The sequence below is a fragment of the Chinchilla lanigera genome, unplaced genomic scaffold (assembly GCF_000276665.1).
Source record: "Chinchilla lanigera isolate Chin_1 unplaced genomic scaffold, ChiLan1.0 scaffold00146, whole genome shotgun sequence".
Lineage (NCBI taxonomy): Eukaryota > Metazoa > Chordata > Mammalia > Rodentia > Chinchillidae > Chinchilla > Chinchilla lanigera.
The window spans coordinates 583,659-605,367 of NW_004955547.1; the positions used below are offsets into that span (position 1 = coordinate 583,659).

The 21,709-nt window shown below is 39.7% G+C and overlaps 1 protein-coding gene across 4 annotated transcripts in view; it reads right to left on the reverse strand.

Annotated features, from left to right (window-relative positions):
- Window positions 1–1,226: 1,226 nt before the first annotated feature.
- Window positions 1,227–21,709, reverse strand: part of Racgap1 (Rac GTPase activating protein 1) — a 30,999-nt gene continuing 10,516 nt past the window's right edge. For all 4 annotated transcript variants that reach the window (XM_005411863.2, XM_005411862.2, XM_005411861.2 and 1 more), the window contains exons 3-17: window positions 16,669–16,871; window positions 15,525–15,661; window positions 14,271–14,340; window positions 12,378–12,431; window positions 11,655–11,735; window positions 10,979–11,096; window positions 10,349–10,479; window positions 9,499–9,663; window positions 7,095–7,190; window positions 6,810–7,008; window positions 5,408–5,513; window positions 5,108–5,240; window positions 4,867–5,002; window positions 2,994–3,102; window positions 1,227–2,478 (exon numbers count right to left, since the gene is read on the reverse strand). In XM_005411863.2, coding sequence (XP_005411920.1) covers window positions 2,403–2,478; window positions 2,994–3,102; window positions 4,867–5,002; window positions 5,108–5,240; window positions 5,408–5,513; window positions 6,810–7,008; window positions 7,095–7,190; window positions 9,499–9,663; window positions 10,349–10,479; window positions 10,979–11,096; window positions 11,655–11,735; window positions 12,378–12,431; window positions 14,271–14,340; window positions 15,525–15,661; window positions 16,669–16,871 — 1,814 coding nt within the window. In that variant the 3' untranslated portion in view covers window positions 1,227–2,402. The remainder of the gene's footprint in view (window positions 2,479–2,993; window positions 3,103–4,866; window positions 5,003–5,107; window positions 5,241–5,407; window positions 5,514–6,809; window positions 7,009–7,094; window positions 7,191–9,498; window positions 9,664–10,348; window positions 10,480–10,978; window positions 11,097–11,654; window positions 11,736–12,377; window positions 12,432–14,270; window positions 14,341–15,524; window positions 15,662–16,668; window positions 16,872–21,709) is intronic.

Sequence of the window (21,709 nt, forward strand, 5' to 3'; positions counted from 1 at the left end):
TGAGGAGAATAGAAGTAAACATTTTTTTTTTTTGTACCCGGAATCGAATTCAGAACCCTGAGCCTTGCCACAGCACAGGCAGGTGCTGTGCCGCTGAGCTATATCCCCAGTCCGCATATAAAGATTTTAAACTGCCATTATTAGCAAGCGAAATAATAAAGTACATCAAAGGTGGCATGAGTAGCAGTGTTAGAAAGAGGAGCAAGAGACGAGGGAACTGCCACCACACAGCGCTGGACCCCTCTCCACAGATCTCACACTGGGGAAAAGTAATTTAATTAAGAAAGCCCTTGAAATCCAAGCTGTTCCACATGAAGTACTGTTAAAGTTGGAAGAGGGTACATATCCCCCTTTTCTAATATCGGGCTTATTTTCATGGCTATGGTCTCTTGGACTAGCCCCCAAAATAAGCAACTGGCTGCCAACACGGGCACACAGGACCGTTTCCCTTCTCGTTAATGGGCCGTCAACTCCTGTGCGGGGTAGTCGTGCCTTAACTAACGCTGCACAACCCATTTACCTCGTCTACACTAGTGACTTCAAATGCACCTTGGGGAGACACGACAGAACAGCAAAGATGGACTCAAGCCAATCTGAGGCTTGCAAAGACGCAGGAAAAGATGCAGAGTTGAGGACAAAGTTTAAAAAATAAAGCCTAGCAGGATGCATACGTAGGAGGGTGCGGGGTGGTGGGACCCACCCTTGGTCAATTTGCTGAGGCAGATGGCCCTGCTGCGAGAGCTGCCCCCTCCTGGGAAAAGAGCCAGTAGGTTGCCTCCTCTCTCCACAGCTACATATTAGGCCTGCAACTGTTTACGTTCAGTCTCAGATACATTCTGTCCACCAGCTTCAGAGTTCCATGCGCAGGTGCCCTCAGTTAATCATCGCAGCTCACTCCAGAGTCACTTCCAGCAGCGAAGGACGTTCCAGGCAGCCAGCCAGCCAGCAGCGATTTTTTTTCCTTTTTAATCTGTACCACTGTGGTCTCCAAAGACTAAGTTTAAAGTTTGGTTTTTGTTTAAAGTGCTTTCCTCAAACAAGAAGATAACAGTCATAGGACAAATCTAGGACTTCAATTTGGACAAGGAGAGAAACAAATGAAAAAAGAGAAATATATTCCTGAAAGCGGTCAGGTTGGGGTGGGCCCATGGAGCAGGAAATGGAGATGAACAATAACTCAAAATACTTTGCAAGTTACTGCCCAGGACAAGAAAATCAACTTCATGTTCATTTTGAAGAAGCTATTTATTTATTTTCCCCCAAATATTCTAAATAGGTGTCTTACAGACAGGGTTAATGAGTCAGAAATATGCTATGCAATAAAACCACTTTTACAGACACTGGGAATAACTCTAACAAAATATTCACACTTATGTGGCTATAGCTATGTTTCATAGAAAAATTTCAGCATCCAAAGTGCAAAGACAAAAATGACTTTTTTTTTTTTTTTTTTTTTTGGGGAACTGGGAATAGAACTCAGGCACTGCTACACCACTGAGCTATACTCCTGGTCCCCTTTTTTTTGACTGACTTTTCTTGCCACATGAAATACTGATATTCTTCCTTTATAGCTACCGTTAATTATTAGTAAGATGCCACGCAGACAACGTACTGACCTAGAAACAGGGCTCCACTGGACAAGGAATGGGAGGTCAATCAGAATGAATTCAAGTTTGAAGAACAAAATGGCTTTGACCTCAATCAACCCAAAAGTACAGGCAGAGGTCCATTAGAGATTAAACACTAGTTGTAGGATCACATTTACAAGGTTGTGCCACTTTACACTATTAAGACCTAATCAAACCAAATTAAAGCTAAGCATATTCCCAGCACTAGTTCTGTCCTCCACCTATCTCATTTTTATGAAGGCTCCACACCATAGCTCAGGCCTTAAAGGGGGAAGGATTTGAATCCCAAATTCTGCGGAGGAGCCACACTAATCCTCTCTTAAATTCCTTCTTTACCCTGCCCTCCCACTTCCTACCCCGAGACAAGTCAGTCTTACCAAAGAAGTAGAACTTGTCATTGTCTCGTGAAAATTAGTTCTCAGTGACACAAGTGAAAAGCCATTCCACAAGCAGCATTTGCCTTTAGGCCAAAGGGATGCCCTCCACCCCCAAAAGATACAGAACAAATTCCGTATTACCTCTCTATTCATGTAAAGATCTCCAATCTAAAAGCTCCAAATGATAACCAGCACAATATGCTGATGTTAAGTTACTGCAGGAGAAAGAAAGGGAGATATATATAGTTGTAATAAAACCCTCATGCACAATTAAACTTGATTAAAGGCCTGGAGAATGCTAAAAGCAGTAATGAGCACAGAAGGCTGCAGAGCGCAGAGTACAGGTGTGCCCCTTCTCGCAGCTGGTAATGCTGGGAAGGAACAGGCAGACGTCACTTCACTTGAGCATCGGAGAAGCAAAAAACTTGCCTTGTCGTCCTAGGTTAGTGGCAGACTTGGTTTTGCTCCCAAACCTACCAAAAAAAGAAATAAAAAAAAGAGAATAAACTGTGAAAGTATGCTATAAAAAATGACAAAAAACAAGTATGCTAATTTGAAATAATTGAGTAAAAGTAGGAAATCCTAGACAATATTTTAAGGCATTCTTATTTTACCTGAAATGAGAGAGGGAAAGGAGTAAAGACCTTCAGACCCTTTCTTAAGAAGAGGAGCTATAGCTCTAAGTTTCTTTGTAAAATCTAGTTGCTAGCCTAAGATCCAGTCTGGTTTTTCTTACAATAAACTTTTTTTTTTTTTTAAAGTCTTTTTGAGATAGGGTCTCACTATGTAGTTCAGGCTGGCCTTGAGCTCACTTTGTAGTCCAGGCTGGTCTCAAACTTGCAACGATCCTCCTGCCTCAGCCTTCCGATCGCTGGGATTACAGGTGTGTGCCACCATGCCCGGCTTTTACAATAAACTTCTAATATGCTAGGAAAGAAGTCTAAGCAAGTAGTAAATGTTATTTAAGAAGAAAGCAAATTTTCCATACCTGGGAGTGTTTCTGGAGAGGATGGAGTGAACTCTCTGTGACAGGGAGCTTGAAGAAGGAGTCTTAAGAAGCTGGTGTTCAGGAGTGGTCACAGGCCCCAATAAGCTCACTTCAAACAAAGAAAATTTGGACATATTTTTAAAAGGGGGTGAGGGGGAATTACCCTTAAAGATGGCCAGTGTTTGTTTTGTTTGTTTTTTTCAGACAGGGTCTCACTATGTAGTTCAGGCTGGCCTTGAACTCACTATGTATCCCAGACTGGCCTCGAACTCATGGTGATCCTCCTGCCTCAGCCTCCCAAGTGTTCAGACTATAAGCATGCACCACCACACCTGGCAGTGGCCAGTTTTAAACCTACTACTCTGTGAAGCACTTAACAGCGAAGGTTAAACACCTAGGAAAGTCTCACAGGTCATTTTTGTCATCCTTTTGTGACGTGCTGGTGCATCTTGTGAACTATGTAGGAAACTACTCAGTGAACAGCTGACATTTAGTTGCTGACTTGCACTATTTTCAAACACCAAACTTCACATACCCAACATCTGAACATTTAATTTTTATACTAGGAGAAACAATATGCTTCCTTTCAAAGGAGCTTTCACTAGAGAAAAAAATGGGTCTCCAGTGCCAGTGAAGTTGGAATGAAACCACCTTATTCACACAAACTGTTGGTGACAACACAGGCAGAAAACCTTTTAAGAAATCAAGTTGGTAAAATATATCAAGTAATATAAAAACGATTAACCTGTTCCCACCACCTCGAATCACCGTGGCACGTGCATAACTATCCCATCTGGCAGCCTTTACCACTGCTGCTACAAGTGGTCCAGGCACATATGGGATAGCCACGCATGTACCACTTGTGATTCAAGCACCTGGCAGTCAGACATTTCAATCAATAATAAGTAACTTATTATTCACAACTATAAAAATGCTAAGATTATACAGAAGCAGATGCGTTCTTGTAATTCCATATACTCAGAAGACTGAAGTAAGAAGATCACAAGCTTGAGGCCAGGTCAGGCAAATGAGATCCTGTCTCAAAACAACAACAGCAACAACAAAGGGAAATGCAAAGGAAGGGGACAGGGGAAAGAGGGCTGGAGAGCAGCTCAGTAGGAGAGCACTTGCCTAGCATAAGCGTGGTCCAGGGTTCCATCCCTGGTACCACATACACTTTTTTCTTTTTTTGTCTTTTTGAGGGTCTCGCACTGCAGTTCAGGCTGCCCTTGAGCTCACTTTGTAGCCCAGGCTGGTCTCGAACTTGCAACAATCCTCCCGCCTCAGACTCCCTAGTGCTGGGATTATAAGCATGTGCCACCATGCCTGGCCCACATACACTTTTAAAGAGATCATATAGTAACAGAAAAACAGGGGCTGGGGATTTAGCTCAGCGGCAAAGCACCTGCCTGGCAAGCGCAACGTCGTGAGTTCGGTTCCTGGTACCGGAGAAAAACCAAAAAAAAAAAGTAACAGAAAAACAATCCTCATAATATGGTAAGTGAAATAAGAACAAATTATGTCTAAATTACTATTACCTACATTACAGACATAAGTTCAGGGGTTGGGGACACAGCTTAGTTGCAGGCTGCTTTCCTAGAATGCATGAGGCTCTGCATTCAATCACCAGCACAACCAAAAATAAAAAGAAGAAAGCAATACATCCATATAAATAAAGGGATATAGGGAAAAAAATTAGGATGGTGAGACTATACAAATTTTCCTTTAGTGTTAGAATTTTCAAAATAAATTTAACTTTTATTGAAGAATATGAATTTTAAATATTACTACAGTAAAGACAGGGAAAGGAATACAGTACATAACCGAAACTATAGAGAGACAAGGTCCCAAAGAAGCACAACTTAAGCCTGACCTTTACTGTCTGGTGTCTGTGGTGTTGAAAATGCATTTGTGTTTTCAATGACATGCAGGGAGTCAATGTTCTCCTGTTCCACGATCATGAACTGACTCCAGTACTCCAGGGGCAGCAAAAGCAGGCGCTCCACCACCTAAAGAACACCAAATGTATTTGCAAACTTCCAAAGCTCAAGACTTACTTTTCATCATGCTTTCATGTTATCACATTGCTCAAGTTTACACACATGCATGCCTACCTTGGGTTGACGCTTAATATCTTGTAGCATTGTCATCGGGTCTGGATTGGGCACAGCATGGGCGACTATAGTAGGGCCAAAGACTTTAGCCAGATTGGGAATATCCATTTTAGTGCTTGGACTCTGTGCCACTCTAAACGAAAGAGTATTAAATTAAAGATATACTCCTTCACTTAAATGCAGACCAAATCTAAGCTCTACAAGAAAACAATTCACCTCTCACATTCCCTAACACCTATCTACATTGTCTTCTCCTTGGAAAATTCCCTAATTCCCAGAACAAGTTTCTGCTGTACTCACCTCTGCAAGTGAATCATGAGGAAGGCTAATGTGTCCCTGTTGGCTTGGGGCAATTCACCAACAGCCTGGTACATGGCAGCTATGCTGTTGTCTTCATCTGTGATTTCTGTAAATGAAAAGAGAGCACCGAGAGGTCTAGACTTCTTTCCCTTGACAGCGGCCTTCCAAGATATCGAACACAAAGTCTCATCTATACAGTAAGCTTCTGAAACTTCTGATTAGGTTCATGACTGCATCAGACTCTAGTTTCATTAACAAGCAGAACACTGGCCAACAGCTCAATATGAGAAGTCAGAACTTTTAAAAAAATCACCCTTGTAGTTAGGGAAAACAGCTGGCAACCTATCTGCTAAGAAGAAAAGACAGACAACTACAGCGGCAATTTCCAAGAAGGTAATCATCAATAAGACACATTTAAGGGCCTACTGTACTGTGTATCAGGCACTATTCTAAATGTGGAGGATAAAGCAAACAGAAAGTCGCTGCCTCGTGGGACATATGTTCTGTTGGGAAGAGTCAGTCAAAATGCAAACACCTCTCAGGTAGTGATACATATAATAAAGAATACATGGGGAGCTGTTACTTTAGAAAGGTGATCATGAAAGTATTTCTGAGGACAAGCTATGTGAAGAAAACTTGAAAGAATAAAGGGGCAAACCACACAGCTATCTAGTAGGACAGCAATCAAGGCTGGGACAACAGCAACTGTGTAGGAGCTGAGGTGGGGAGAAAGCCTGACATAGTCTAATAAAGGCAAGAATGCCAGGATAACTGAAAGGCGAGAAGGGTGCGGAACAAAATGGTCTTAGAGATATAACCAGGAGCCAAACCATGTTAAAGCCTGTGGACCTCATTCTAAAAACGATGGGAAGATACTGGAGGATATTAAGGACAGAAGAGACATCATCAAACTTAAATTTTAAAAGGACCACCCTAGCTCCTGTATGAAGATCATATTATAAGGGACACAAGTAGAAACAGGACAATCAGCTAGCAGACGCTTACATATCTGAGGGGGCAAAGCATGTCATAAGGAGTTGTGCTTCTATTACCCCCTTCAAAAAATATCAAATTTAAGATCTATTTCATAAAACTGCAGACCAGATTTGACAATGGATCAGATGGGAGTGTGAAGAAGAATCAAAAATGGTTCTAACTTCAAAGAGCAACCTACGACTTGACCAGAAAACAAGATCAACAGTAACAAAAGAACCTTGTTAACACTTTGTACAGTTTAGAAAGAAGACTGGCATGAGGACACATATACAATTATTCACCCACCAAACTATCTGAACACCTACTGTATTTCAGGCACTGTACTGGGCAGGGGACAGATGAGTAAAAAGAGTGAACGATCCCAGCCCTGGTGGAACAACATTTAAGTATTAAGATCTGCCCTTACCTGCTGCCTCCATAAACGTTTTGTTTAATCGAAAGGTCAGAAGGGGTTCTTTGAGGTTTCGAAGGAAATCTTTCAGAAGGCTGCAGATGGCATGGATATCATCTACTTTGCTGAGGAGGGGTACAGTTTTCACTCTGAGGAATTTCTCTTTCAGCTCTTTTACTGTCCGGTCACAGCCTGAGATCCTATATAAGCCTGTCTATTGTCAAGATAACATTTTTATTTAAGAACCTCGTAATTATTAACACACACACAAATTCAGCCTGTCCCAAGGCTGACTCTTACCTCAGTCAGGCCTCTCTGCTCAATCTCATTTACACAGTGGACAACAATAGAAGGTATCATAGGAGAAGTCTGGGACACAAAGTCAGCCAGCATTCCCTGAAAAAAAAAGAGCTTTAAATTACTATTTATATCACTTAGACCAACAGGGAAAGATCATGTAATGAAGAACCACCTCTAAGAGCTGGGGATGTAGATCAGTGTAGTGTTTGCCTTGGATGTGCAAGACCCTTGGTTCAGCTCCTACTACCACCTCCCTGCCCAAAACATCACCTCTAGACTAATACTCAAGTTGGGACATCATAACTTTTTTTAACACAGGGTCTTGCTATGTAGTTTAGGCTGGCCTTGAACTCACTTTGTAGCCCAGGCTGGCCTCGAACTCATAGTGATCCTCCTGCCTCAGCCTCCTGAGTACTGAGATTACAGGAGTGTGCCACCACACCCAGCTAGCAAAGCATATATTAAAACAGAGATTCTCGATACTTTTTCCTGCTTCCACACTAGAACTGATTTATGATCAAATATACCACACTCTTGCTTGAACAAGTATGATCCCCAACTATGACTGCCTCCTCATCCACTCAAGGATAGCAGAAATTAAGCCATAATGAGATTATATGTATGGTCTTTAACATAAGCTAATTTATAACTATAAGAAAATCTTTTTACACTTTGATTATTAACAGTTAAAAAAAATTTAACACTTTGCATAGTTGATCATGACACAAATCTACCTACAGAGGAGAACTCCATGGTTCCATATTAGAATACAAAAGAATTATTTAAAACTGCATGTGCACAGATAAGAACTCTTACAGTTAAAAAGCCTGGGCATGGAGGCCCACACCTGTAACCCCAGGAGGGTGAGACAAGAGAGTAAGAAGATGGCAAGGTGAAGTCTCACCTGGGCAAACAACTTAGTGAGAACTGACTCAAAAAAATAAAATAAAATAAAATAAAGATGAAGCCCAGGGATATAGCTCAGCAGCACAGCACCTGCCTGGCAAGCGTGAGGTCATGAGTTTGATTCCTAGTACTAAAATAAATAAATAAATAAATAAATAAATAAATAAATAAGAAGAAAACATGAGATGTTTGTTTCCATTTCTGTCTTATTTGTACACTCAATAATTTCTTAATGAGATTTATAGATTTTTAGAAATAAGTAATCTTTTTGTTTTTGTTTTTTAGATTTCTGGTGGGTTTTTTTGTTTTGTTTTTTTTTTGAGACATGGTCTCACTATGTAGTCCAGGCTGGCCTCAAACTCTTGATCTCCTGCTTCAGACTTCTGAATGTTGGGACTACAGTTGTATGCTATCATGCCCAGCTCCAGTAACCTAATCTTGATAGCCTAGTTTGGAGTATCTCTAGCATAAGAGAAAAAAACCTTCACAGTTGGAATTATATGATGGCTGAGATTTGCATCAAAATAATTCAGTGGACAGGGTTGGGAGGAAGAAAAGAGAATAAATCAACAATACAAGGCCGGGTATGGTGGCGCACGCCTGTAATCCCAGCCCTCTGGAGGCTGACGCAAGCAGATCATTGCGAGTTCGAGACCAGCCTGGGCTACAAAGTGAGTTCAAGGCCAGCCTGAACTGCATAGGGAGACCCTGTCTCAAAGGAAAAAAAAAAAAAAAAAAACAATATGAGAGCTGAGTGTGCTGGCTCACGCCTGTAATCCTAGCACTTGGGAGGTTGAGGTAGGAGGACTGCTGAAAGTTTGAAGCCACCCTGAACTACATAGTCAGAGACGTGTCTCAAAAAACCAAAAACAGTAGACGTTAGTAAATCATGGATGTGACAAGAACCAAAGGTTAGTTATAGTAACCTATCTACTTGTATATATGTCTGAAATTTTCCAAAACAGGATGGGATAGGAGGAAAGGAGAAATTAGAACACAAGGGAACGAGAGAGGAGAGGGAATAAAAGAAGAGTAAAGAGACAGATGAGAGAGGAGAGGGAATAAAAGAAGAGTAAAGAGACAGGAGTGAAGAGAGGTTTGGTTTAGAAAGGTTGTTCAACAAACCCAAACACAACTTAGCTACAGGTTAACATTTTATAATTTCTATTCATTGTTCATGGAGGGAAACATTTGGCATTGGTAATTTTAGAAGAAAAACTGAAGACGGACATAGAGGCATACACCCATAATCTCAGTACTCCGGGAGGCTGAGGCACGATTACAAATTCAAGCCCAATCTGGGGAATTTAGCAACTTAGTGACACTGTTTCTCAGTTTTAAAAAAAATGTTAAAAGGGGTGGGGGGTGCTAAGGATGTAGTTTACAGTGTGAAGGCTCTGTATTCAATCCCCAGTATTGCCAAAAAAATAAAGCAAGCCTGACACTAAGCCTTTGAAAAGCTAAAGAAACCACAGTATGACAGCTCCGGGAGTCATACCTCTCCAATTTTGACAGGTGTCTCTGTCAGGGTAGGAATGCAGGGAAGGGGACAGCGTTCCCGACATTCTGGATGAGAGACCACACGACAGTCTCGACACTTTAGAGATAATTTGCCAAATTTTATCCGCTTTCCACATGGAACACAGGATTCAGGTTTAATAACCTGTGAATAAAACAGGGCAGAAGAGAGTAGTAGGAATTATAAAACTTTCATCATCAACCAACATGTAATGAGCACTTAGTATATACCTAACAATTTCTGAGACCTTTACACATATTTATTTATGTAATTTTCAGAAAAATCCTATAAAGGTTTTGTTTTTTTAAGATAAGAAAACTGAAACAAAAGGCAGTAACTTGCCCAAGGCCATCCAACTGGAAGAGCGGTGTACAGAAGTGAAAAGAACTCGTTGACAAGGAATCAGAAAGCCCGGATGTTAGATCTGCTGCTTATCATATGGCTCAAACAAGTGAATTAATTCCTATGAACCTCTAGTTAGTTCACTTGAGTTTTAGGAGGAAATCAAATTTACACACTTAAAAGATTTTGAAAACATAAGGTGCTATATTCAGGCATAAAGTAAGCATGTATCACTAAAAAGTGCAAACTATTGCTTCTGAAAAGCTGCCTTCTTTAATTTAGTATCATTCACAGAACAGAAAGATACATACCTTCTGTCACCAATACTACCTCCAGAGAGTAAGGGAATTCAACATGTAACTTTAAAACGCTAAAGAATTTGCATTTATTCCCAGTATGTAATACTTTCACAATTTAAAAAAATATTACTTTCATAATTCAAAAAACTAAATGTGTCCTAAAGAAAATAAAGCAATCACAGGTTTACCGTCTTCGAGACAAAATCGTGCAGACGCATCCCTCCTTTACTCTGTGGTGTGCTTGAGTTGTCTGTCTCCGTTCTCGGCTCCAGTGGTCTGCTGCTCAGGGTGGAGTCACTGTTCCAAGGTTGTAAAGTACCTAGCAAAATTAAACTTTTAACTGTTTTGTTGCATCTGAATTTTAGTCCCAATTTCAATATAACTAGTGGATAAACCATAATCTGTAATCAAAACCCAAAGTAAATTTCAACAGGTAAACAAAAATGCAGTTTTGAGAGAAACTAGTTGCCAGGCATGGGGGTGCATGCCTGTAATCTCAGCAACTGGGAGGTTGAGGCAGGAGGATCACTAGAAGTTCAACGTCAGCCTGAGCTACCCAGTGAGTTGAAGACCAGCCTGAACTACAAAGTGCGACTCTGTCTCAAAAAAAGAAAATGGTCAATCCATTAGTGGCACAGACCAGGCTAGCAACCTGAAGGTACAGAAGGACACAAACATATCTCTGGTCCTTAGAAGGCAGCAGTTAAGGAATTACCCATTACAACCAATTCTTGTCTCAAGAAGGTTCTAAAAAACCAACTCTCTCAAAGTTTACTAGTGGGTTACACAGGTAGCTTAGTCACACGAGCTCAGAAGACCTGTTTTCCTTCGGCTCCTGGTCCAGTACGGCACAGTCTCAATAGTGGACACAGCTTCAATGGGCCCACCATCATTGGGAACAGTCACTGTAGTTTTTGCAACTATGGATTCATTCCCCTGGAATAAAATTAGTAATGAGAGAAGGATGAACATCAAGTCTGACTTTCCACTGTAGAGTATTTTGGAGTGGAGAAAAATTCCTGAATGTTACTGGGCATGGTGGCGCACACCTGTAATTCCAGCATTCAGGAGGCTGAGGCAGGAGGATCCTTGTGAGTTTGAGGCCAGGATGGGCTACAAAGTGAGCTCAAGGCCAGCCTGAACTGCACAGTGAAACCCTGTCTCAAAAAGGCAAAAAAAAAAAAAAAAAAAAAAATCCTGAATTTTAGTCTATGGCTCCAGCTCCAAACACTCTTAAGTTGAAATCTCATTTTTTAAAATACAAGTGTAGGTCACAAAGACAGATATATAAGCAATAAAGACTCAAACATATAGCTGACAGCTGTTTATCAGAGTAATTCTACTCATACGAATGATAGGATCTTATTACATAGACAAACTCTCATAAAACATCTCTCAACATAATACTGCAATGTTGACTTAGCCATTTAATGCTCAGGGCCACTATCTCCTATGTATTCAAGAACAACCTTCTCGTGGCCTGCCCTCTCTTACCTGATCTACTGTGGAGCCAATAGAACGCGTTTTCTTTACAGGCCCAGGGGGTCCATCAACAAATTGTTGGCTACTCGAACGCTAGAAAAGGAACAAAGACCAAACATTTCAGTGCCAAGTATATATGAAGCACAGAAGATTAAATAATTCCATCAGATAACTAGATCCAAGTCCTAAGGATCAAGGCTACAATAAAAAAACAATGTGCTCTCTTTTGTTGCCCACTGCCACATGAAGAATAAGTTATACAAGCACAAAAATGTTCTCAGTGCCCCAGAAAAAAAAGGAACAAGCTTTGGAGAAATTTAGATGACAGCACCAGAAAAAGTAAAGCTGTAATCCTATCTTAGTACATTGAGGTCTTTGGAAACACATTAAGTACCCTAAACAAGCACACACAGATAGATCTCTATATCCTGTTATACACACATTTCATCTGAAGCTTATATTAGAGCACAAAAGTCATGCATAAAAATTCATATGACAACTCAAAACAAACTTAAGTATATCCTTTTCTACTACATGAATGAATTGAGATACAGCCCAGACCAGTGAAATAGGACAGAATCCTAGCCCAAATCACTGCTGCTGCCTTCTAAGTATTAATTTGTTTGTAATATGTGTTTAACACTGGCTAGAGCAGCACATCAAGAATGCAGTATCTTGGCAAATTTTGTGGTTACTTTGTTTAATAAACAAACAAACACACAAAAAAATACATACCCTCTTTTGTCTTTTCTTCAGCTTGAAATTTTTTACCAAAGAAGAATCCCAATCCTGTGGACAATATATTTTATTAATTTCTTTCTCTGGGTAACCCTCCTACAAGCCCTATGCACATAAATTTACAGTGAACTTTCAAGGTTTCATGAGTCAGAATACCTAACGTACAGTTTGAGGAGCGGGATAGTGAAGGTCTCCAGTGTTGTAGCTATAGGTCTATAGTAAGTTAACAAGCTTTGTTTCAAAAATTGAAGCTATTATAATAGAATCAGGAATCAATACTACAGAGGCAGAAAAGGTTAAAGAATCAACTTCTGTCATGATTATTTCTGGTGCCTGATCCTTTATTTCTGATTATTTTTATAATTAGTTTTAGAACTTACAGAATGTTAGGCACTATACTGATCATGTTAGATGTGATTCTTGACCTTAAGGGATTGCTACTATCTCATCAGATGTTTTGTAAAATACTGCCATTTTAAACGTTGAAGTTTAGGTTTTATGTCTCTCAATCATCCCTCTTCCTTGGGGCCTAAAAAAAGAGGTTCACCACTGAAGAATCATTTACCTTTTACTGTGGTCTAGTTTCATTTCACTTATCTTAACCATGTGCATTCATTTTAGTTCTCCATCAGTGATTTCCTTACTCCTGATCGTTAATGAAACCACAGTATCTAGAAACAGTTGCATGCTTCAAACAGCAGCTCAGTTAAATTAATTTTACTTCCCTAATTCAAGGTCAAGTAATTTAGCTTCTGGTTGTTTGATCCTGCTGCTAACATAGTCTTGTTATATTATTTATCCCAAACCTATTCTATATCACTCCTTGTTTCAAAAAGGAGCTGCTGGATGTGAAGGTGATCTGGCTGCGACATCGGTCACCCCATGGATCATCAGGGTCGATTATTTGGTTGATCTGGCTGGCCAGGAAGGTGTCCCTTTCCTCCCTCACATGAGCGTCCCTCCTGAAGCTGAAGCTGTGAAGCTGTGTGCTTGGTCAAAGAGGACGACCACCCCCAAAGAGGAGGACAGTTTCCTGCGCTCTCCTGCTAGAACTTCCAAACAAGCTCTCAAAAAGGGGCTGCCTAATAACTATCTGCAAAATGTTCATTTTTCCCTCTAGTCAAACACTGAATTTGAATAGAAAACCCCCAGCCATGGAACAGTTACCATTGTTTTGCTATGTCAGAAAACCAACCACTAATAACTTCCTCTGATTTATTGTTTTTGTTTTCTAGGTTTCAGTCAGCAGCAGACAAGATACACCAATCAATAAACTTCCAGCTGCCTGAATATCAAAGACTAAAATATCAGATGACCTTTATGCAGAAACACCACTATAAGAGAAGGGTACTGCCTCATAAAAGCAGGGTAACACAGAATGTAGATATGTTAACAATTGTTGATCACCACATACACTGCCTAGAAACTCTCACCACATTCTTTTGACTGAAGTTCCAGAAACTGGGTTTCCTTCTAATTATGAAGCGTGGCTAAGCTTTCCTCAAGAGCCAAACAAGTTCAGAAATAGAGCACAAGTCTATTCACCTCAAGATACATTCTTGCTAACTTACTTTTTATTGCTCTGGAGCTTTAATAAGTCAAGATATAATCAATTCGTACATGCAGTTCATAGAGATACTTTAAGTAAACTCAACCTCATGTCAAATCCTGAATTCTACATTTGTACTTCCCAGAAACTAAACAAATACTATAAGCCAGTCTCTTATAGTGTGTCAATTTGTATTTTAAATTGCTAGCTCAGCATCTGTAACATATCAACTAATAAAGCAATAATAGGTAGAGATGTCCAAAGGAGAGAAAAAGAGAGAGGCTCCTAAGACAGCAAGGTTAAGAAAAACAGATAAATCTCAGAAATCAAATGTTTATTACCAGAGATTCATCAGTCTTGTCAAAGCTGATATCTGATAAAATGGAACCAGATTCATCAATGGTTGACAGTCTAGAAGAATGAAACAACAAAATATTAGACACAGGAGACTACAGAACATAAAACCTGTCAACACTCAAAACAAGTACCTTTGGTGAGGTAATATTAGCAAGTTCAGAGCCGTAGCTTCTCTATGGGGACAACTATAAGCTTAAACCTTAATTGTGGTTTGGGTTGCCTTAGTTGTGGTTTTCACGAAGAGTATGTTTATGTGCACAAGTATGGGTGCAGTATAGTTGCCTTTTCAGCAAAGGACTTATAAGAAATGACAGTTACAGCCAGGGATATGGGTGATACTCCCTATAGAAAATTGAAGTTTAATTTGACCCCAACTGTGGCTGCTTTCTACAATAAAATTACCCAGCACTGATTTTTTTAAGAAATTAAGCCCATACATCATCTCAGTTGTAAAGATTCCCCATAAAACAAACAGGCAATGAAACAAACAGCTCTAAGAGTGCTGACCTTTCCCTACTTATTGTATCAGGGGTGTTAAATTCAAAGCCTGGGTGAGACTATCTTAAATAGTGATATTGGGGAACCAAAATTATTGTCTCATCCTGACTCATAGTAGCCTTTTTAAACTAGAAAAGCAAAAAAAACTAAAAATTAAAAAAAAATTTGTAAGAACCACACAGCTGGGGATATAGCTCAGTGGCACAGTGCCTGCCTGGCAAGCATGAGGTTGTGAGTTTGATTCTCAGTACAAAAAAAGAAAACCCCCCCCCCGCCCCCCCCCACATAAAAAGCTATAAGAGCTCTCTGGAGAGTAAACGGTGAAAGTATTGCTGAACTGCCACTTTCACCTTTAGGTTTCTTAGCATTGTGCAGGATTAGTTATTGATGTGCAATTTAGCATCAACATCAGAATTTCACCCTAAAAGGAGAGATTAAGAAAAAAGAAAAGGGTCAGGGGATATACAGCTCAGCAGCACAGTGCCTGCCTGGTAAGTGCAAGGTCCTGAGTTTGATTCACGATACCCCACACCCCACATAAAAAATTAAATATATGAATGAATGAAAAGAAAACAATAAGGAAGTCCCTGAGCCTTTATTCCCTACCACCCTTGGCCCAAAGTCTTTTTTTGCTTTCTTCAGCACACATTCCAAACGTAGTATACTAAGAGTTCAGATAACAGGAACTTCTGACAGCTGTGTTGCTTATGATCAGATAGCAACAGATGCAGTTCCCCCACCTTTTGTTCCCAGCATTGCCACTCGATGGTTGGCCTCTGTTGAGAAAAGCCAGAGCTGATCTTTGCTCTTCACTTAGTTGAATGCTGCCAGATGTGTCACACATGAGCATCTCTCGAATCAGCTGAATCTGTCGTTCCTACAGACCAAAGTAGAGAAAACACTGTAACTAGCCAGGGACGAAAGCTTCACCTCAAATTTATGGGACAGGCAGACCAGAAGACATTAAAATACAGCATTATGCAAATGGGCCTTCAGGAAGGCAGCTACACCAATAGCATATTAATTCACATCAAGCTCAGATCGTGGGTCTGATTTCTGACTGGTGAAATGAACTCTAGAATAGAGAGGCTTCCGCTATAAGACTTTTGAATCCAATTGCTAATCTAAGAGGAAAGTAACACAAAATGAGGGTCCCAAAATAGACTTCACATAGCAAAAGAAATTTAGTGTCATTTTTATGAGGACAATTAGTGGCCTCTTCTGTGGATCAAAGCAATCACTTACCTTTCTAAGTGGTGGAGGAAAATGCATTAAAATGGATACAAAGCTGTAACACACAGGAACCAGACAACCTGAGCTTACTGAAGCATCTAACATAGAACCAAAATCAATTAGTCCCTTCTAGCAAAGGTTTTCCTCTGCACCATAACCGACCCTAGCACAGCAAAATGATGTTGTACCTCATCACACTGCTCAACGAGTTGAGTACACCTAGCCCTTTATTCTGAATTAGAGAGTGGCAATGAAGAGAAGAGTAGGAGTTGCCTTGCCTGTCTCAATATCAAAGGACTATTATTCATGGAAGGATGAAAATATTCTGGGTAGCACTTACGGCCAATAACTTGTGACAGGTCAAGTACACTAGAATTTCCCTGCCTTTGCTCATTTTAATTCTTTAAATTCTCATTTGAAATCTGTCTACTGAGTAATACTTTCAAGTCTAAAGAAGAGAATAAATTTTAATTTCAAACTATAAACAGCAGGCTGCTATAGGCTGCAACTGCAACTCCAGTCAAAGGACAGGCTGCTTTTAGATCTTTAATGTGGAAGGAGAAACTGTGTATATATGGCAAGTGGAAACATTATCAGATGATGCTTCCCTTCCTCCATCACCACTGTGCTTGCAGAGGAAACGGTACATACCAGTTTCTCACAGTCAGCCTCAGCTCGCTGTCTCCGTTTGATCTCTACATCCACTTGATTACGTGCATGCTTCAGTTTAACATCCAGAGCACTACGCTCAGTCTCCGCTTTCATTAAAAGATCCTTGAATTTCCCCAGCTCATGGTCTGTTCTCTGCCACTTCTTACGGAAATCCTCAAAGTCCTTCGCCAACTGGATGAATTCTGAGGAAAGGTGAAAACTGTAGTAACCCAAGTATTAGAGTATAACAGCTCAAATAAATGGGTGCTATTGTTACCTTTACTCCAAATACATAATAAAGGGACCAGCTGAACTACTGGCAAACCCAGCTGAAAATAATCAGGAACACACCCGGGATACACTTGTTACTCTAGACAAGAGCTTTGCATGGAGCAATTCCTGATTCAAACAGGCCACTTACGTTTGGTTTAGCCAGTGGCATCTGCTATGGAATATGTAACTCATTAGTCACCTGGCTCCAGATGTAACATCAACCTGAAAGCTCCAGAACAGAAGGCAATCAAAGGGGGATACCTTTGGGGCAGCTGTCACACACCAGGACAGTTACAGCTATAAAACAAAAACAGTCTCCTCCGTGGTCATGCTTTCTTGCACCAGAGACATTAAACAGCAAATTCAAATGTAACTGTCATAATATGCTCCAGTAGATGTAGATTAATATTATAGATGTCTAGGCCTACAATTCCATTCAGCTATATAATTATACAAATATTGATTTGTAAGTGAATAGCCACTTTGCTTTTGCTGTTTAACACTGCCCTGAAGAGTATGTAAACATTTCAGTTGGAAAAACAGCAGAGAAGATCCTACTCGCTCTTGGAAAGTCACTGATAGCAGAATGTGGACTCTTCAAACGTCTGCTTCCAAGATAGCACTGCTTCCAAGACAGCACCTCAGAGCTAGATAACGCTGGTGGCATCCATTCTTGACACCTACTCTTGGTGAAGATGGTCCTTCTACAATGCCTTGCAAAAGTGCCTTACAGTTTCCTAGTTAACCTTAATCTCTCTTTAACCATCACTTTCCACCAACATCATGGAAAACAGTTTCAAGGTATATATCGCTATGGGTCAAGCTAATCTATTTACAGCTGAAATTGGGCCACATTCACACAAAGTTAACCAATTTCTAGGTAGCAAGGGTACTTTCCCTATTTGAATTTAACCTAAGAAACAATATGATGTTATTTAAAACTAGACTAAGTTTCAAAGTTATAAATTAGGATACCAATTCATTTTAAAGAAACCAAGTCAGAACACTTTAAATTTCTAGCAAATAAATTCTAGCAAAATAAGGTGTTTTCTTACACAATACAAATATCATGAACCAAAAAAATAGAGTATTACCATGTAAAGAGTTATAAACAGTATGCTAATTTAGTTAACAAGCTGGAACACATTACTTTTTATTTTTAAGCACAAATATTAATATATCCTTTTGCAAATTTAACTATTTCAACATTTTAGATTCATAAGAGAAAAATGTAAACAAGAGTTTCTTACTTGGCCGTTTACTGTGATAACTCACCAAGCAGTGCACTTATGACTTGTGCACGTTAGTGATGTATATAATGCTTTGATTTCAAAAACAAGAAACACACTTTTCAACTATCTAGTCTAAAAATTTTCTAGCTCCATATTGTGATCAGCAGCATGGTATTTCTCAGTAAGTGTTAGAGACACAATCAAGTTATTTACTAAATTGAAAAACAATCTGAGAATGGAAAGATTTCCATTCAACCTAATTTTGCTTGTTTGTTCTTTATGATAATTCCTCTTGATAAATCTTAGTAAGTTTGGACTTTAATTTCTACAAACTGCTAACTGACATGTATTAAAAGTGTAACTGAATTAAATCAAACAGTTCATTTTAAGGAAGAAGCTAGAAAATTGTGAAGACTATACAGGTGAAAAGTGTGCTTCTGTTCTTTACTGTCACAGTTAAATGGCCAAATAAGAAAGTTTTGTTTAACATTTTTAAAAAAAATTTAAAGAATGAATCCTTATTTCAATAGCACAAAATATTAAATTACTGGGCCAGCATGGTTTATACTAGATTCCCACCAGAACATTTGAATGTCTGACTTAAGATATTTCTTTCAGGTACAACTCTGCTGTGAGCAAAATTTGCAATAATTGAGTCAAAAGGTACTATGGACCATAGAACAGAAAAAATTTTGATTTTAGAGATCAATAAACTTGGTATTATTTGGTTAAAATTTGATAATTTTTAAATTCCGTTTGTGAATCACAATTCATCCTGGTATGAGCCCATCATGAAGCACACACTGAAAATATCTATTAAATTCAGAGTCCCTGCTTTATAAAGCTATATGCATAACAAACTATGAAGTTCATCTATCAAAAAGAAGTAAGGAGCCAAACATGGTAGTGCACACTTGTAATTTCAGCACTCCAGGAAGCTGAGGCAAGAAGATCCCAAGTTCAAGCCAAGCCTGGACAATTTACCAAATTAGTGAGATCCTTTCTCAGAATAAACAAATAAGTAAATAAGTAAATAAGTAAATAAATAAATAAAAAATTTTTTTGTCTTTTTAAGACAGGGTCTCACTAACAGTTCAGGCTGCCCTTGAGCTCACTTTGTAGCCCAGGCTGGTATCAAACTTGTAACAATCCTCCTGCCTCAGCCTCCTGAGTGCTGGGATTACAGGTGGGCACCACCACGCCTGGTTTAATAAAACTTTTTAAAAGGGCTGGGGATGTACCTCAGTGTAAATGTCCTGGGTTCCATTCCCTCATTATTCCCCCCCTACACACACACACACACACACACACACACACACACACACACACACACTAAATAAATAAGAGAAATTTAATTAGAACAAATTGAGGATAATCTATAATTCATTTAAAAGTCAGGATTTGGCTCATAGTTCAGAAAATGGATTTAAGTGATTCTAGAAATCTTGATTTTTGTTCTATCACACCCCCAGCCACAGGTTGTTGGACAGGTCCTTCCCTTTGTCTTCCTCACTACCCTCTGAATTTCAGGGCAAGGACCCTGTCTCTTTTCTTCTTTTAGCGCCAATGTCTTACACCATACCTAGCACATGTACATACTCAAATATTTGTTGCATGAATAAAGAACTGCTTTTCAGAACAAATTTAAACTTCAGCCATCCAAGCCTACCTTACCAGTCTAATCAAACTTACCTCACACTACTACACAACAAATACCTTCTCTACCTAAACCTGTCAGTCCCTGCCCCCAGAACCGATCCAGTTATGTCTGCCTTCTCACTTGTGACCAAGCTATGCATTCCAAATGGAATGCCCCACGTACTCTTCCTTACATACCCATTTTCAAGTCCCATCTGTTCCATGAATACTTTTCTAATCACTCTGCTCCACATTAAATCTTTCTAAACTTCCCAAAAGTGTTTATTTGTTAATTGTACTATCTTGTTTCATGAGAAGATCCTATCTCTGTAACCAAAATAGCACAATTTTCTTGATAGCAGCATCACATCACATATGCTGTACAATATATCTCTTGGCCGGGGAACTAGCTCAGTGGCACAGTACCTGCCTGGCAAGTGCCAGGTCCTGAGTTTAAGTCCCAGTACGCCCTCGCCCCAAACAATCGCTTAATACAGTATTGTATAGCACAAACTTAGCACTCTATGTCACTGGTACACAACAGGCACCTGCTAAATATTAAGGTATACCTATTGCTAACTTACACACCAATGATATCAAAAAGATTTAGGCAGCTTATAACAAAATAAAAATAGAAGGCAGCCAGGCTGGGTGGTATACCCTGTGACCTCTTCTACCTTGAGGCAGGAGAATGGCAAGTTTAAATTCAGCCTGGGAAATTTAGTGAGACCCCGCCTCAAAATAAAAATTTAAAAAGAACAGGAAATGTTAGAGCACTTGCTTCGCATGTGCAAGGCCCTGGATTCAATCCCCAGTACTGCAAAATTTATAAAATAAATACCATGTAGATGCGGGGGTTAGGTAACAAAATACCTAGGCTACTGAAGTTCTTTTATTTGAATATTAACTTTCGCTCTGATCTTTTAATAACTTTGGACTTAGGTTTTAGAAAACCTAAACAAAAAAAGAAAGAAATGAAGTTGTGATGAAAAGCAAGAGTAAGGAGTCAGGAGATATGTGGCAACGGGAATTTCCTAGGATCTGAGAAGAGGAAGGGTACTGCAGTGGCTGCACAAAAAAGATTCTAAAATCTAGGGCTGGGGATTTAGCTCAGCGGCACAGTGCCTGCCTGGCAAGCGCGAGGTCATGAGTTCGATTTCTGGTACTGAAAAACAAAACAAAACAAAACAAACAAACAAACAAAAAAAAGATTCTAAAATCTAAAAAATAATTTCTCAAAAGCCAACATTCCAGGTTAGAAATGGGGACATGACCTCTAGTATAAATAGATATCAATGGAAAACTACATTTGTTTATATAATAAAGATATCTGTAAAAATAAATACCTTGTTTAAGGGTGTGGTTTTTATGGGGCCATGATCACTTCTAAAAAGTATTTTCACAACTAGTATCTATCTCAATTTACCTACAAATCCTCACAACACTGCCATAAAGAAAATAAGGACATTTCAATTCCTATTTTAGAGCCAGCAGTTATTACCAAGACTGACCTTCTGATTCTTCCCTCTCCCCACATGCTCTCAGCTGTCTCCTCCCAGAAGTCTCATCACCACAATCTCTTCTACCCGTTTTCTCTTGTTTCCATCTTCACAAGCACCATTCCAAAAGCACTTGTTTAGTTAGGAATGGAATTCCTGCCTCTTTCCTGAGCTATGGTAACCACATCCTTCCTAGTCAGACTCCTAGCCTCTCATGTAGCCTACACCCTCTCTGCCAGGGTAATCTCCCCAAAGCACATTTCTGATTATGTCACACGCCCTTAATCCCATTCCCTTCAAACCCTCTTGCCTCCCCTCCGGCTGTTGCATGACCTAAAATGCCCTTTCATCTCTGCCTGTTAGGATACTACCCAATATCCCCCCCCCCCCCCCCCCCCC